This window comes from Mesocricetus auratus, unplaced genomic scaffold (assembly GCF_017639785.1).
Source record: "Mesocricetus auratus isolate SY011 unplaced genomic scaffold, BCM_Maur_2.0 Super-Scaffold_100018, whole genome shotgun sequence".
In the NCBI taxonomy this organism is placed as follows: domain Eukaryota; kingdom Metazoa; phylum Chordata; class Mammalia; order Rodentia; family Cricetidae; genus Mesocricetus; species Mesocricetus auratus.
The window spans coordinates 9,104,928-9,118,444 of NW_024429199.1; the positions used below are offsets into that span (position 1 = coordinate 9,104,928).

Below are 13,517 nucleotides of genomic sequence, written 5' to 3' on the forward strand. Positions count from 1 at the left end.
ATAGAAAAGAAGAGATGGGAGATCAGAAAGTACAAAATACTTTGAAAATACAAAATTAGGTAGTAAATTGAGTTCTCCTAACTAACAAGAGCTGCACAAAGGAGTAAAAAGACAAATGGTGGAGATTACTTTAGAAGGAAATAAGGTAGGGGATGATTTTGCTAAAACATCATATCTCTCTCTCTCTCTCTCTCTCTCTCTCTCTCTCTCTTTAAGCAGGAATAAGGAAAGAAGCACAATAAGAAAAGTGGAAAGAATGGAATTCTACAATAATCTCCATCTAAGTAAGGCAGGAAAGAAATCAATGTGAGGAGGAATTGAGATTAGGGTTACCAGACTAAGGTTCAAAGCTTGTGCCCTGACAACTAGATCTGCCCTACTATCCTCAATAAGTTGATTAAATAAAGCCAAATAAATAGTGAAAAGCAGGAAAGGGGGACATTGGAAAGGGAGACAAAGAGATCCAGTGCCCTCTCAAGTCCTTCTCTGGGGTCTTGACTTTCGGCTGTTAAAACACAAGGCATGAGTTACTCATGACTCAGCAGTCCAGCCAAGGTACATTCCTTTGCCCACCATTGTCTCAGTTCCAAGTCTGTCCTGCAAGCGGTTCTGACAAGTTGTGAATCTTTCTCCAAGACACAGGTTCCTCCCTGACTACCTGGTGGTCTTCAGCCATTCCTTTGCCCACCAGTAGATTTGTTGGAGAAATTTTAGTTTCTAATGGTCTGGTAGGCAACGCATATATGATTCTAAAATATTTTCTTTCTTGGCCAGACAGGCTGCTCACAGTATTAATATTTGAAAAGTCTTGTCCAGGTTCCTTTTGTTAAGCTTCCCTTCTCTGTTATACACATGGACAGTCAGAGAATCATTTTGTGTCTCTTCTTATTTATGCTTACCAGACATAACCTACTTAGTTACTCTAATGCATTGAAAACTTCTTTGTGGGAGGAATCATGCTATTTACCTAATATATTCAGAGCTTGGCATTACAAATGGGCCTCATTCTTCTACCTTCATTACTGCTTCTAGCTCTTCAGGGTGGATTATTGGGCTTGTGTGAGTTAGCTATAATTTAGAATACTTCATCTGGAGTTAATTCTTGCATCGATAGGAGATGACATGTGTTGATAACCTTCAGGTTTACATAAAATTATAAAAAAAAGGTAAATTCAAAACTTGAAACAAGCATTTGAGAGACCAAAGCAGAGATTTGTTGTAGGAAGCTATTCTTTCTGAACTACGTGATGGTCCCCCAGGGCTACACACAGCAAGACTTTGTGTCATGATTACATTTTAAGATTATTTCTTAAGCCCCCACCACAGAGACAGAGAGAGACAGAGAGACAGAGACAGAAACACACAGAGACAGAGAGAGCATGCACGAGAGAGAACATCCTAAGAAGTTTGTAAAGGTGTGTGTGACTTTCAAGAGCCTTGAGTTTTTGTTTTGCTTCTTAAAAACCGGTGTGGGCATAGATCCCCGATAGTAAATGGGATTTTGGGTATACACAATACTCTCAATATAATATTCTAGAACGCAGGGGTAGATGAATGAACGATAAAAAAAAAAAAAGCTCGCCCTTGCAGGCACAGGGAGGACTGGTGACAGTCTTGACAGCCAGGTAAAGCTTAAGGGTCAGCGTATCTGTCCCCTTGGGGGGCAAGCCAGCCCAACGCCTTCTTTCAGTGCCACCCGCCGAGCAGCCACGCCCCCTCTGCCACCAAGCTCTCCGCCACGCCCCCTCCGCAAGGGCTTCTGGGAGCCGGCCTAGGGTCTGGGGAAGGGGCGCTGGAGGCGGCCATCTTGGCTTGCTCAAACAGATCGCTGCGCGCCGCGGTCGAGGCGGAGCGTCCGTCCGCCCTGTGGCGTCGGCAGCCGCGGTCACCGCGGGAGGCTGCAAGTCGGGGCTCGGGAGGGGGACCGCGCGAATGGGTAAGTGGGAGTGACGCACGCCGGCCGCGCGAGCGCGGGGCTGGGACCTCGGGGTGCTGCCGGGGTGGGTGCGCGTCCCTGTCTCCGAGGACGGCTCCGGGGACCGCGCCCCGCGCCTCAAACGCCCGCTCCGGGAGGGCCGCGGCTGGGGGGCGTGGCCGCCGTCCGTCCGGTCTCCGTCCTGCGGGCCGTGGCTCCCCGGTAATTTCCGTAAGCGATCGTGAGTTCATCCCGGTGTGCAGCGGCTGCCACCCTAGGGGACCCCTCCGTGCTGCACCCGAGCAGGCGTCTCCAGCCTCCTGTCCCCGACGCCAGCAACCCTGGGCTCCAGGCTTCCTTCTGTCAGCCGGCCCTTCCCCGCGTCATGATGAAAACGTAACGCATCGTAGATGGAGGGATTCGGAAGCCCTGAGAGGGCGTAGCGAGATGTCAGCTCCGACATCCAAACCCGGACGTTTTCTACCCCTGGGAAAACAAGGGGAAAAGACAAGAGGAGTTTGGCTTGTCTCTCAATTTCAGTATTCAATAATGGCTAGTGTTTTGTGTGTGTGTGTTTTGTGTGTGTGTGCGTGTGTTGCTGAACGGAGGCAGGAAACTTTGCCTCACTGTGTGTATGGTCGTAGGAGCTCAGCGTTGGCACGCCTCTCTCTGAACAGGCTTGTCGTTTTTTAAAGCAGGTGGCCACGTGCAGAAAAGTGAAGGCCTCACTGACTTGAGAAATTGCATTAACAAATGTCAGGAACACAAAGACCCTTGGAAGTTCAGTTCCAGTTATGTGCCTAGCTTCAGCCAACGTGGAGTGTATATGAACTGGATAAAAATTAAGTTTATAAATGAAAAAAAAAGAAACCTTCAGTTTGGCAAATTTAAGATGTCTGCATAGCATTTCTTGTATTTCAAATAATTTTTGTGAAATTCCAGCCCTTGAGTGTCAGTCCTTAAAAACTTTGTTTTCCAGCTAAGTAAATTTCTTTTAGGTGAGATAGCACAATGAAGAGGGCAAAGATGCAGACAGTATCATTGAAGAAAAAGAAAGTAATATGTGTTCTTAGAGCTACATTTTATTTGGAGTACAAATTTGCTAATAATCTGAGAAGCATCTGGAATGCAAAAGTTTAGTGGAGAAGGGCCCAAAGTGATCCAAACAAATGTGAGAAGTAAAGATTAGAACTTCAGTTAGTTTACATTTTAAATTGATTCCTTGAAGAAAATGACTAGTTTTGTGATTTTTCACAATGGAGTAATGATTGCGATAGTAATACATGTGTAGAGATAAATACTTGCGTGGAATAGAATATTTGTTTTACTGTGTAAAGATGGGCTGCCTTTGTGTTGTAGAATAATTGTTTAGGTATATAAAGGTGCCTTGTATTTGTTTATGTTGGATTTGTTTATGCTGCACTATGTAAAGATAGACGTGTTACTGTTTCACTACCTTGTCTGCTTAAGGCACCTGATTGGTCTAATAAAGAGCTGACTGACCACAGCTAGGCAGGGGAGGGATAGGCGGGGCAGCAGAGAAAAAAGGGAGCTGGAGGGCAGCCAGGAAGCAGGAAAGCAGGATGGACAGTATGTAGACTAGTAAACGAGCCTCAGGGCAGCTCATAGATTGCTAGAAGAAATGGGCTAATATACGTTTGTTTAAATATAGCTAGAAAGAAGCCTAGTCTCTGTGTCATGATTTGGGGGCTGTCGGTGCAAGAAAGCCTGCTACAAGTGTTGGAAAGGCTGGGGAGCTAGCTGGCTAAGTATGAGGACCTTTAATCCTCAGCACCCATGTAAAAGGCCAGACGTGATGGTGTGTGTCTTTAATCCCAGCACTTGAGAAGCAGAGCTAGGCTTATCTATGGGTTCAAGGACAACTGGGTCTGTAGAGCAAGTTGTAGGCCAGCCAGAGCTACAAGTGAGATCCTGTCTTTAAAAATAAAGCAACCATGTGTCACTTTTGTGATCCCCATTGCTAGGAAGTTGAGACAGGCAGGATGACTCCTGAGAAATGAAGCCTAAGGTTGACCTCTGGTGTTGACATAGAGGAGCATAGACATACACAAATTAATAAATAGATATTGAAGATGGGTATATGTATTCCACATATATAAAAACGTGTGCTCGAAAATGTTTAAATGCCAGTAGTCTAGAAAATGCCACACGTGTAACTGAGAAAAGTTCAAAAGATTTATTTCTACAAATAGAGTATTTCAGTAACTAATGTTGAGTTATTTCAGAAGTAAGTTTTTTCTTGGTTTTCTACTTAAGCCAAAGCTGTTAGTGAAATTAGAGAGAATTTTAAAAATGGGTTTTCCTAAATTTGTTTTTACCGTTTACAATTATTTCTTCATGGGTATGTAAGTGCGGGTGCTAGAGGCACTGAGTCCTGTGGAGCTGAAGTTATGGAGATTTGTGAGCTGCAAGCAGACTGGGGTCCTCTGTAAGAGCAGTACACCCTTAGCCACTGAGCCATCTCTCCAGCTTAGTGCTCGGAATACACGAAACAGAGAACAGTACATACGTTGTTATTAATTAGCCTTCATTTAACAATTTCTAATTTTTGTTTGCAGGTTGACTTAGTTATTTTTCTGCTGCTATGATAAGACACCATGACCAAGGCAATTTTAGAAGGAAGAGTTTACTTGAGTCTTACATTTTCAGGGGGATAGAGTCCATGACCATCACGATAGGGAGCTTGGCAGCAGGCCAACAGCATGGCACTGGAGCAGTAACTGAGAATTCACAAAAATCTAGAAATAACCACAAGGCAGGAAGACAGACACTGGAAATAGTCAAAGGCTTTTGAAACCTCACAGCCTGCCTCTCCTAATCCTTCCCAATTAGTTCCATCAACTGGGGACCAAGTTTTCAAACATAGGAACCTATGATGCCCAGTCCCACTCAGACCACCACATAGGTATATATGAATTGCTGAAACACATTAGATATGTTAAAACTGGATTTTGACTAGCTATAAATGTGTCATATATTCTGAGATCATAGTTTACCACTAAGCTACGCCTCCAATCCACAAACAAACCTTTCCCTTCATTCTTGAGGCCTTAGCCCGTTATGTTCTAATTTGAACTCCATTAGTAGTGAACTCTGTTTTACTGTCTTTACCAGTGACCTCTAATTACCAAATCTGCTGTCTGGTTTGGTACTTGGCTTGTTTGCTTGATTAATCAATGAAAGAATAAAATATATTTACATGTGTATTATTAATACCAGTACAGTTCAAATACTTCTCTGGCTCCTGTTTCTTGCATTCACCCTACTCCCTTATTTTCTCTTACACTCTTCTCTGTCCTGTTTCCTTTCCTCTTGCCATTTTTTCACTGAAATGTGAATACCATGAAGAGTTTTCTTGGTCACCTTTCTTCTTGTGACTCTCCATGACATTGGATAATTGAGTCAGGACCCTTGTTCTGTGTTTTCACTAGCATTTTTAGCCATCTATAGCTTCAAACAGTCTCCTAAAGTCAGTATTCATCTATTATAGTGACTACAATTAATATCAGCAGCACGATCAAAGAGATTTCACTTGGTTTCTTTAGTTCTGCTCCATAGGATCCAGTGAGACTGTGTCAGCTGGATCTCAGGAACCATATTTGTTTCATGTTTATAACTTCATAGCCTGTCTCTTTCCCTTGAGTCCTTGGTTGAGGCACACTTTTTCTTACTGCTCCATGTTTATGCCAGGTTTCTTTCACATTTTTTTTTGTCATTTTATCTTCATATATTCTTTCTGTTTGAAATGCTTGTTCTTTTTTTCCTTTTCTATCCTTCTACAGAGAGTTAACAGTGAAGTCTTTTTGAGCTTCCTAAGGGACAGTTAATTGCTTTGTTTTACTGTGCTCTCACAGTATTTAATGCATATATTTTAGTCTACTTTATTGTTTGTACATCTAAAAACTAATTAGCATCTCATATCAGAGATGACAGATGAAAGCCTTTTCTGTTTTTTTTTTTTTTGGTTTTATGAGACAGGGTTTCTCTGTTTTGGAGGTTGTCGGTCCAGCCTGGCCTCGAACTCACAGAGATCCGCCTGCCTCTGCCTCCCGAGTGCTGGGATTAAAGGCGTGCGCCACCAACGCCCGGCTTTTTCTGTTTATTTTTGTTTGCTTTGTTTTGTTTGATTTTCAAGGCAGGGTCTCTGACTGTCATGGAACTCTCTCTGTAGAACAGACTGTCCTCAAACTCAGAGATCCATTTGCCTCTGCTCCCAAGTGCTGGGACTAAAGATGTGTACCACCATCACCTGGCAATTGATTTCATTAGTTTCTGGCCAAGCCTGGTATGTTCTTCAAACTTAACACATTGTGTATTAAGTAATCATGAAGTATCTGCCACATTAAACTTACAATTGAAATACTGCTGTAGACTACTGTTTAGTCTTCATGTGTAAACCTGGTGGAATAGGTTATAACATAAGCATCAAATATATCATGTATCAGTATAATATTGCTTTATTAAAAGGTTTTAAGTTTCTGAATGTGAAACTAATATGTATATTTCAAACATAATACTTCATATTTATACTTTAAAAATGTTTGTGTTTATGTTTTTTTGAGACAGGATTGATGGGGAAGTCCTGTGTATATGTCAATAAAGCACTGTTGGCCAATAGGGAAGCAAGATAGGTGGGAGTAGGAGTCCAGGAGGACTCTGGGTCGGAGAAACACAGGGAGTCAAGATGTAGCTGCCATAGGGGTAAGAAGTTCGGAACTATTCTCCAGTAAGAGAAATAATTAGATTAACAATTACGGGGTAAATACTTAAGTCAGAGCTAGCCAGTATAAAACAAGCAAGGCCAACAGCTTCATAATTAATACAGCGTCTTATGTGTTATTTGGGGACTACAACACAACAGAGCCCAGGCAACTGGTGGGGAAAAACCAAAACGACTGACAAGGAAAAGGCTTCACTCAACACAGGATCTCACTGTTTACCTCTCTGTGGTTTAGAACTCTCAATGTAGATCAGGGTGGCCTTGAACTGACAGAGATCCAACTGTCTCTGTCTCCCAAGTGTTGGAATTAAAGGTATGTGCCACCACACTTGACTTTGTGTTGCTATTTTAAAATTCATTTGTAATAGAACTTTAGAAATAAAATGTACCAATACTTCATTGCTACAAAAGAACTAATTATAATAGAGAACTGAAATTGATAATAGTTATAACACAATGACCATGAAGCCAGACTCCAATAAATACTTAAAGTGTGCTTATTGGTGCTAATACCATATGTTATTGAAACTGGGGTTGTATAATACTGGCTGTTTCCTGACTTTGCCAGCAGTTTTTTTTTTTTTTTTTTACCCAGACAATTCATTTCCTGACAGTGATTGAAACATGTATATCTGTCAGAAATGTTAACAAGCCACAAAGGGTGAAGCTGTTCAATCTTGGACTCTGTGAAATAAGGGTGATGAGTGGTTTTAGACCCAAATTTGTTATTCATTTAATATTGCTAATGCTTAGATATGATTTGTTCTTGACAAAATTTGTGTTCAAATTTCATTGCCAGTATAGACGCTCCTTGGGCCAGCAACTTTGTCCCCTTATCTCTTTTACAAATGCCTACTGGCTTTGCCTTTCTGCTTTGCTGCTGTGTATGAATTAGCCTGAGGCTCCATCACAAAGTGGGGCATCTACTGGCATCTTCCTGGCCTCCAGACCTGTCAGCTAAATAAACCTCTTTTTAAAGTAAGTTGCTAGGGTCTCAAGTGGTCTTTAAGGCATCAAGAAATGTGCTAAGACTAAGAAATAAATACTGAAGTATTTGGTCATTTTTTCTCTAATATCATAGAGGAATGAGAGACTGTATTTTTGGTCTGGTGTAATCTATTGAGCTTAAATTTAGTTGCCTACACTAAGCCTCATATGTTGAGAGTTATCCCTGTCTGTTTTCTTCTCCTAAGATTCAATGGCTAGTACAGGGAAGGATAACTACAGAATGAAAAGTTATAAGAACAAAGCCTTAAATCCTCAAGAGATGCGAAGGCGGAGAGAAGAAGAAGGAATACAACTTCGAAAGCAAAAAAGGGCAGAACAGGTGAGTTCTTAGATACTTAGTTTTGCTTAGTAGCAATCTGTACCTCATGTGCAGGTTTGCAGCTTAATTATCGTTGCTGCATTTTAGCAAATTTTAAATGTTAAATGTTTGAGAAAATTGATTTGCTAGCTCTATCCTTTAATTCTCTGTAAATTCATTAATTAGGATCTTGTACTGTTTTAGTTACTGACTAGAGGAGTTTTCTCTTGTGCTAATGAGCATTTTGTTACCATATTTCTTCCCACTGCTAAAAATGTTTACCCTTGAGTAGTTTAGGTCCCGTCCAGTTTGGTCCCCAGAAAACACATTGCATACATTTGTGTATTTCATAAATCAGAAGGTAGAGTCATCTTTCTATGTTTTCATTTTATGCTTTCTATATTTCCTAATATATTTCTATATTTTATAACCCCTATTTATACTTTGCGTATGCAACATAAAGAATATAAAGTCATTTAAGAGAATACTTCTCAGCACTTTTTATTCCTATGTAGATTTGGAAATATAAGTAAGCAGTCCTATAATAACAAATAATAATAAATAAATAAGTAGTCCTTAAAATAGCAAACTAAAAATGATGTATGAAAGGGATTATTCAAAAAAGTCCAAGAAGGCCTGCTTACAAATATAATAATTATGGTTTTTCCGCTCCTGTTTGCAGTAGCTTGCAGGACTTACATCAAAAGACAAACAGACAAACAAAAAAAACCTGTGGACTAAAAAACAAAAGTGTGTACAGACTGAGGAAGAGTTGTATTAATTTAGTCATCAAAGCACAAAAAGATTTTTTTGGTTGTTTTATCTTTCTGTTTTTATTAACAATGGAAATAACAAGTATAGGGCTATTTTTCCTGAGAATTTTCTCCTATTGCTTGCTTTATTTTATTTTGCTTAGACAATGTCTCATGTAGCCCAGGCTGACCTCAGATTTTCTTGTAGCTGAGGATGGTCTTTGTTCTAGATCCTCCTGCCTCTACCTAGACATGCACCACCACACCCAGTTTCCAGGGCTTGTCAATTGGCTATATCAGCTCTGTAACATGCTATTTATACGATGTGATTCACTTTTTAGATCAATATTCCCTTTTAGGATGTTTTTATTTATTTTGTGTATGTGTGTGTGTCTGTGTGAGGATATGTGCACATGAGTGCAGTTGCCCATAGAAACCAGAGGTATCAGTTGCCCTGGAGCTGAAGGTACACATACTTATAAGTTGTCAAATTGGGCACTGAGAATCCAACCATGGTACTGGGATCTAACTCTGGCCTTCTGCAAGAGCTGTATGCACTTTTAACCACTGCACCATCTCTCCACCCCGTAGTAACGATTTTCTTAGAAAAATTCTCCAGCAGTTAGTAATTGAATAAAGAAATACATGCTTTTTCAGGTCCTATAAAATGTAAATGTCTGTTTAATAGTTTGAATTATAAAAACCATTTTGTTTACTCATATGAATCCCATGACAGTTGAGTATCTTGGAAAACTGGGTATTATAAAATAATTTCTCTTTGTTGCAGTTGTTCAAACGCAGAAACGTGTCTTTGCCCAGAAACGATGACTGTATGCTAGAGAGCCCCATCCAGGACCCAGATATCAGTTCCACTGTTCCCATTCCAGAGGTACACTGTGCAAAATGTGTTTTGGATTATATTTGCCTCATGATATTTCAGAGACACATCATGTAATATGAATAATATGCATGTGAAATGTTTGCATGTTAATTTTATTTCTGTGTTTTAGGAAGACGTGATCACTGCAGATATGATTCAGATGGTTTTCTCTAGCAATGCTGAGCAGCAGCTGACGGCAACACAGAAATTCAGAAAGCTGCTGTCTAAAGGCAAGAATGACGTTCTGTGTCTGTTTGATATTACAATGTTATGGGAGAGATTATTCTTTTTTTAAAATTTTGAGACACTTATTTCCCCCCACACACTTTTTTTTTTTAACAGAGACAGGTCTTAATTTCTCTTTAAAATGTAGTTTAGCCTAGTATGGTTGTGTGCTCCTTTGTTTCCTTTTGCTGTTTTTCTTTGAGAGAGAGTCTTTGTCTAACCTTGGGTAGCCTGGAACTCACTAGGTGAGTCAAGCTCCAACTCATATAGGTAGGCTCACCTGCCTCAGCATCTGGCTTGGCTGTGTCTACCTTTAATTCCAGCATTTGAGAGGAGGAGGCAGGCAGATCTCTGAGTTGGAAGCCAACCTGGTCTACATCAGAAGTTCTAAGCCATCCAGGGCTGCATAGAGATCCTGTCCAAAAAACAAGTATTTTTAGTGTCATCTTTTAAAAAAAATATGTTGTAAAAATAAACACACTGCAGAAGAATCTAAAGAAGCATATCTAAAAATAATTTTGATACCAATAAAAAAGGCTATAATTCTTTATAGAAATATTTTTTTTAGAAACTTTTCATTTGTTCATTTTTAGAGGAGACTAGGTTTTACCATGTAGCTAAGGTTGACCCCAAACTCTCCATCTTCCTGCCTTACTTTCCCAAGTGCTGGGAGTTCAGATATACCCAATTCTTTCATTATGCACTGATCATTTGTAGTGAATATGGCCATTTATTTATCCAGTTAATATTAGTATTGTTTCATATGTATGGTGTATAGAATTGGTAATTTGAATTGGTAATTTTAAAAAGGAATTTTAAGGCTGTTAAGAATTAGCAGATGACCCCGGATCACTGGCCTCAGTTTCCTAAGAAAGGTAACGTTTTCTAGGTGAGGAGGAAATGAAAGCTTGTTGTTTGGTCAGCATAGATTCTAAGACTTTTTGTCTTTGCTCTCTTATTTACCAATAAGCAGTTATAAAGGAGGGGCCCACAGGAGCGCTCAGAGGGTAAAGATGTTGGCCACCAAACTGTGACCTGCGCTTGATGCCTGGAGCTGTGTGCTTGAAGGAGAGAACCGACTCTCCTGGAAGTTGCCCTCTGTTCTCCACACTTGCACAGTGGCATGCAGTCATTTGTGAACATGTATACACACACCACTAAAATAAGTGTAAAAACATTTAATACAAGAAAAATTACCAAAGAGATTTACTTTTTATAAATACATTTAACTTTTATATATCATTCTTCATCTTCCAGCAATTTCAGAAATACTTACATAGTCAAGAATGACCTCTTTTTTATCTCTGCACTTTAGAGTATCTTTGCAGGTGATGTTTATTTTGCCTGATTCAAGTTTTTTCATTATATTCCTTTTCAAGATTTGTTTTTGACACATGCATAGTATCATATCTAATTGATAGGATTTCTGTACATTATATTTGAGAATTTTGAAGTTCCTCTCAATTATTTTTCGACATCTTAATCATTATTGAATTTATTTTGATTCTTTGAAGTAAGAACATAGTTAGAAGGTGTTTAATCTTTCCATTTTCTGTGACATCATTATCTGAATTGAGACTGTTGTAATAAGAAGACTATTTCCTGTAATTATTCAAACTGTTGTGTTTCTATTAAACTCTATTGTGTCAAACAATCATTTTTCATTTTTCTTCATAGCTGGATTTTTTTAGCCTAGGTTAGACATAAAACAGGGGTTATAATGTTTTTTTGGTTTTTTTTTTTCAACTGATTGACATGGATTCCTTCCAGATGTATCTGGGATAGAAGACTTACTTTAATTTTACTTAACTTGTCAGTGTAGAAAACATGGGAAAGCAGCTATAAATAGAACTGTAAGCAAAAACAGCAGGAAACTTGTATTTCTTCATCACTAAATAGTATTCTGATTGTGACCACTAGACAGACTTATGTTTGTCATTGGCTGCTGCATAGCCTAGCATTAAATCCAGCATGGATTCAAGTCAGATAATAACCTTTTGCTAAAATCCCTTTGTCTGCTTCCCCATCATGGCCTCTCTTGTAAGTAAATCACAGTTACACTTCTTCAATTCCAGTTTTACAGAAATTTCCCCAAAGTTTTTCTGTTCTGTATTACATTTCATTTTCACTACTGAAGCATATATTTTACATTTTTGATTATGTTTAAATTATATAGACTTGTTTTGTTCTGTGATATTAATAACAGTTCATGGTATGTGTTAAATTAGCTGATAATTCTAGTGCACTTATTTAACTTCTTTTAGAAGGAATGGTAAAAAAAATGTTGCTTTGAACTTTGCCAGAGGAGACTGCATTTGTATTCTTATGTAACTGACAGGTCTGTGTCTGTGTTTACTTGTAGATACTGATGTAGCTACTGGTTCAGTGTCCATTTCTCACTGCCTTCTAACCACACCTCCTATGTTTTCATCTCCCATCCCATCACTTCTGTCCTCAAAAAAACCCCACAGAATTTCTGTCCTTTAAAAACAGAAAAGTTCAGAGTTTTCTGTCAGGAAAAGAAAAAAAAAGTTGAAGCTGGTAACCCTATTCCTAAAATTCTGACAGTTTGAAAGGTAGAGGGTAAAGGGGTAGAAATGTGTTTTGTAAGAAGGGGAAGGATGAACATTTTGAAAAGTTTGGACTATCATGTACAGTACTTGGAAAAAATGTACTGGATGTAATTTTGTCAGCTGTGCAAAAGTCAGAGGGAAAATGAGAATTCTGCCTCATGTGACTTGATAAACAACTTTTATTTAGTACCAGTCTGGTTGAGTATGATAGTCTATGTAGCTTGGCTATGCTTCATTAAAAAAAAAAAGTTGTAAAAACAAGTGCATCTAATAGACACACGAAAGTATGGCATGGAACATAGGTGAAAAGATTTCAGCTAAGGAAGTTTGATAAGCGGTAGTAGTGAATTTAAGTGAAATAGGTAATAGGTAAATTTCTAGGAAGAGAACAGACGACCTACAGGAACACCAACCCAGAAGCTACCGCTCTGACTTCCCTGATATGATGGACTGTAACTGACTTCTCTAAGGTTCTTTTGTCGGGATATTTTATCACAGCACAAGGAAAAGGAGCCATGATATCTTATGGCATGAAACGGGGATCAGTTTATTGTCTTTCTGTGTTTATGTAACAACCTTTCTTTTTTATATCTTAGAACCCAATCCACCAATAGATCAAGTTATACAGAAACCAGGAGTTGTACAGAGATTCGTGAAATTTCTTGAACGAAATGAAAATTGTACTTTACAAGTGAGTCTGAACTTTTCCTTCTTTATCTCCTTCTAGAAATGACGGAGTTTCTAACAGAAATGGCTCCCATGCTAACTAAGAATTCATTAAGCACTTGACAATTAAAGAAAAAACAGGTATCACTCTTGGCTGAGGCATGGCTACAGCGCTAGTTTCTGTTAGGAATTATTTTACTGAATAGTTTCCGGAAGCATAAAATCACAGCTAATATTAATGATATTCTACAGGTGTCAGCCTTTGTTAAATATTTTCTTTAGAAAACTCACACTGAAGTGTTAATCTCATTATTAAACTTCTTTCTTTCTCTCTGAGACAGGGTTTGTCAATGTAGCCCTGGCCTTAAATTCATGGAGGTCTGTCTGCCCCTGGTAATGTGACAGTTAAAGGCCTGAACCACCACATCCAACTCTGTTGGTTTTTAAATAACTGCTTAA

General features: G+C 39.1%; 1 protein-coding gene across 2 annotated transcripts in view; it reads left to right on the forward strand.

The window, feature by feature from the left end:
• Positions 1 to 1,781: 1,781 nt before the first annotated feature.
• Positions 1,782 to 13,517, forward strand: part of Kpna5 (karyopherin subunit alpha 5) — a 59,841-nt gene continuing 48,105 nt past the window's right edge. For both annotated transcript variants that reach the window (XM_040728113.1, XM_040728112.1), the window contains exons 1-5: positions 1,782 to 1,936; positions 7,850 to 7,983; positions 9,502 to 9,603; positions 9,725 to 9,824; positions 12,989 to 13,083. In XM_040728113.1, coding sequence (XP_040584047.1) covers positions 1,933 to 1,936; positions 7,850 to 7,983; positions 9,502 to 9,603; positions 9,725 to 9,824; positions 12,989 to 13,083 — 435 coding nt within the window. In that variant the 5' untranslated portion in view covers positions 1,782 to 1,932. The remainder of the gene's footprint in view (positions 1,937 to 7,849; positions 7,984 to 9,501; positions 9,604 to 9,724; positions 9,825 to 12,988; positions 13,084 to 13,517) is intronic.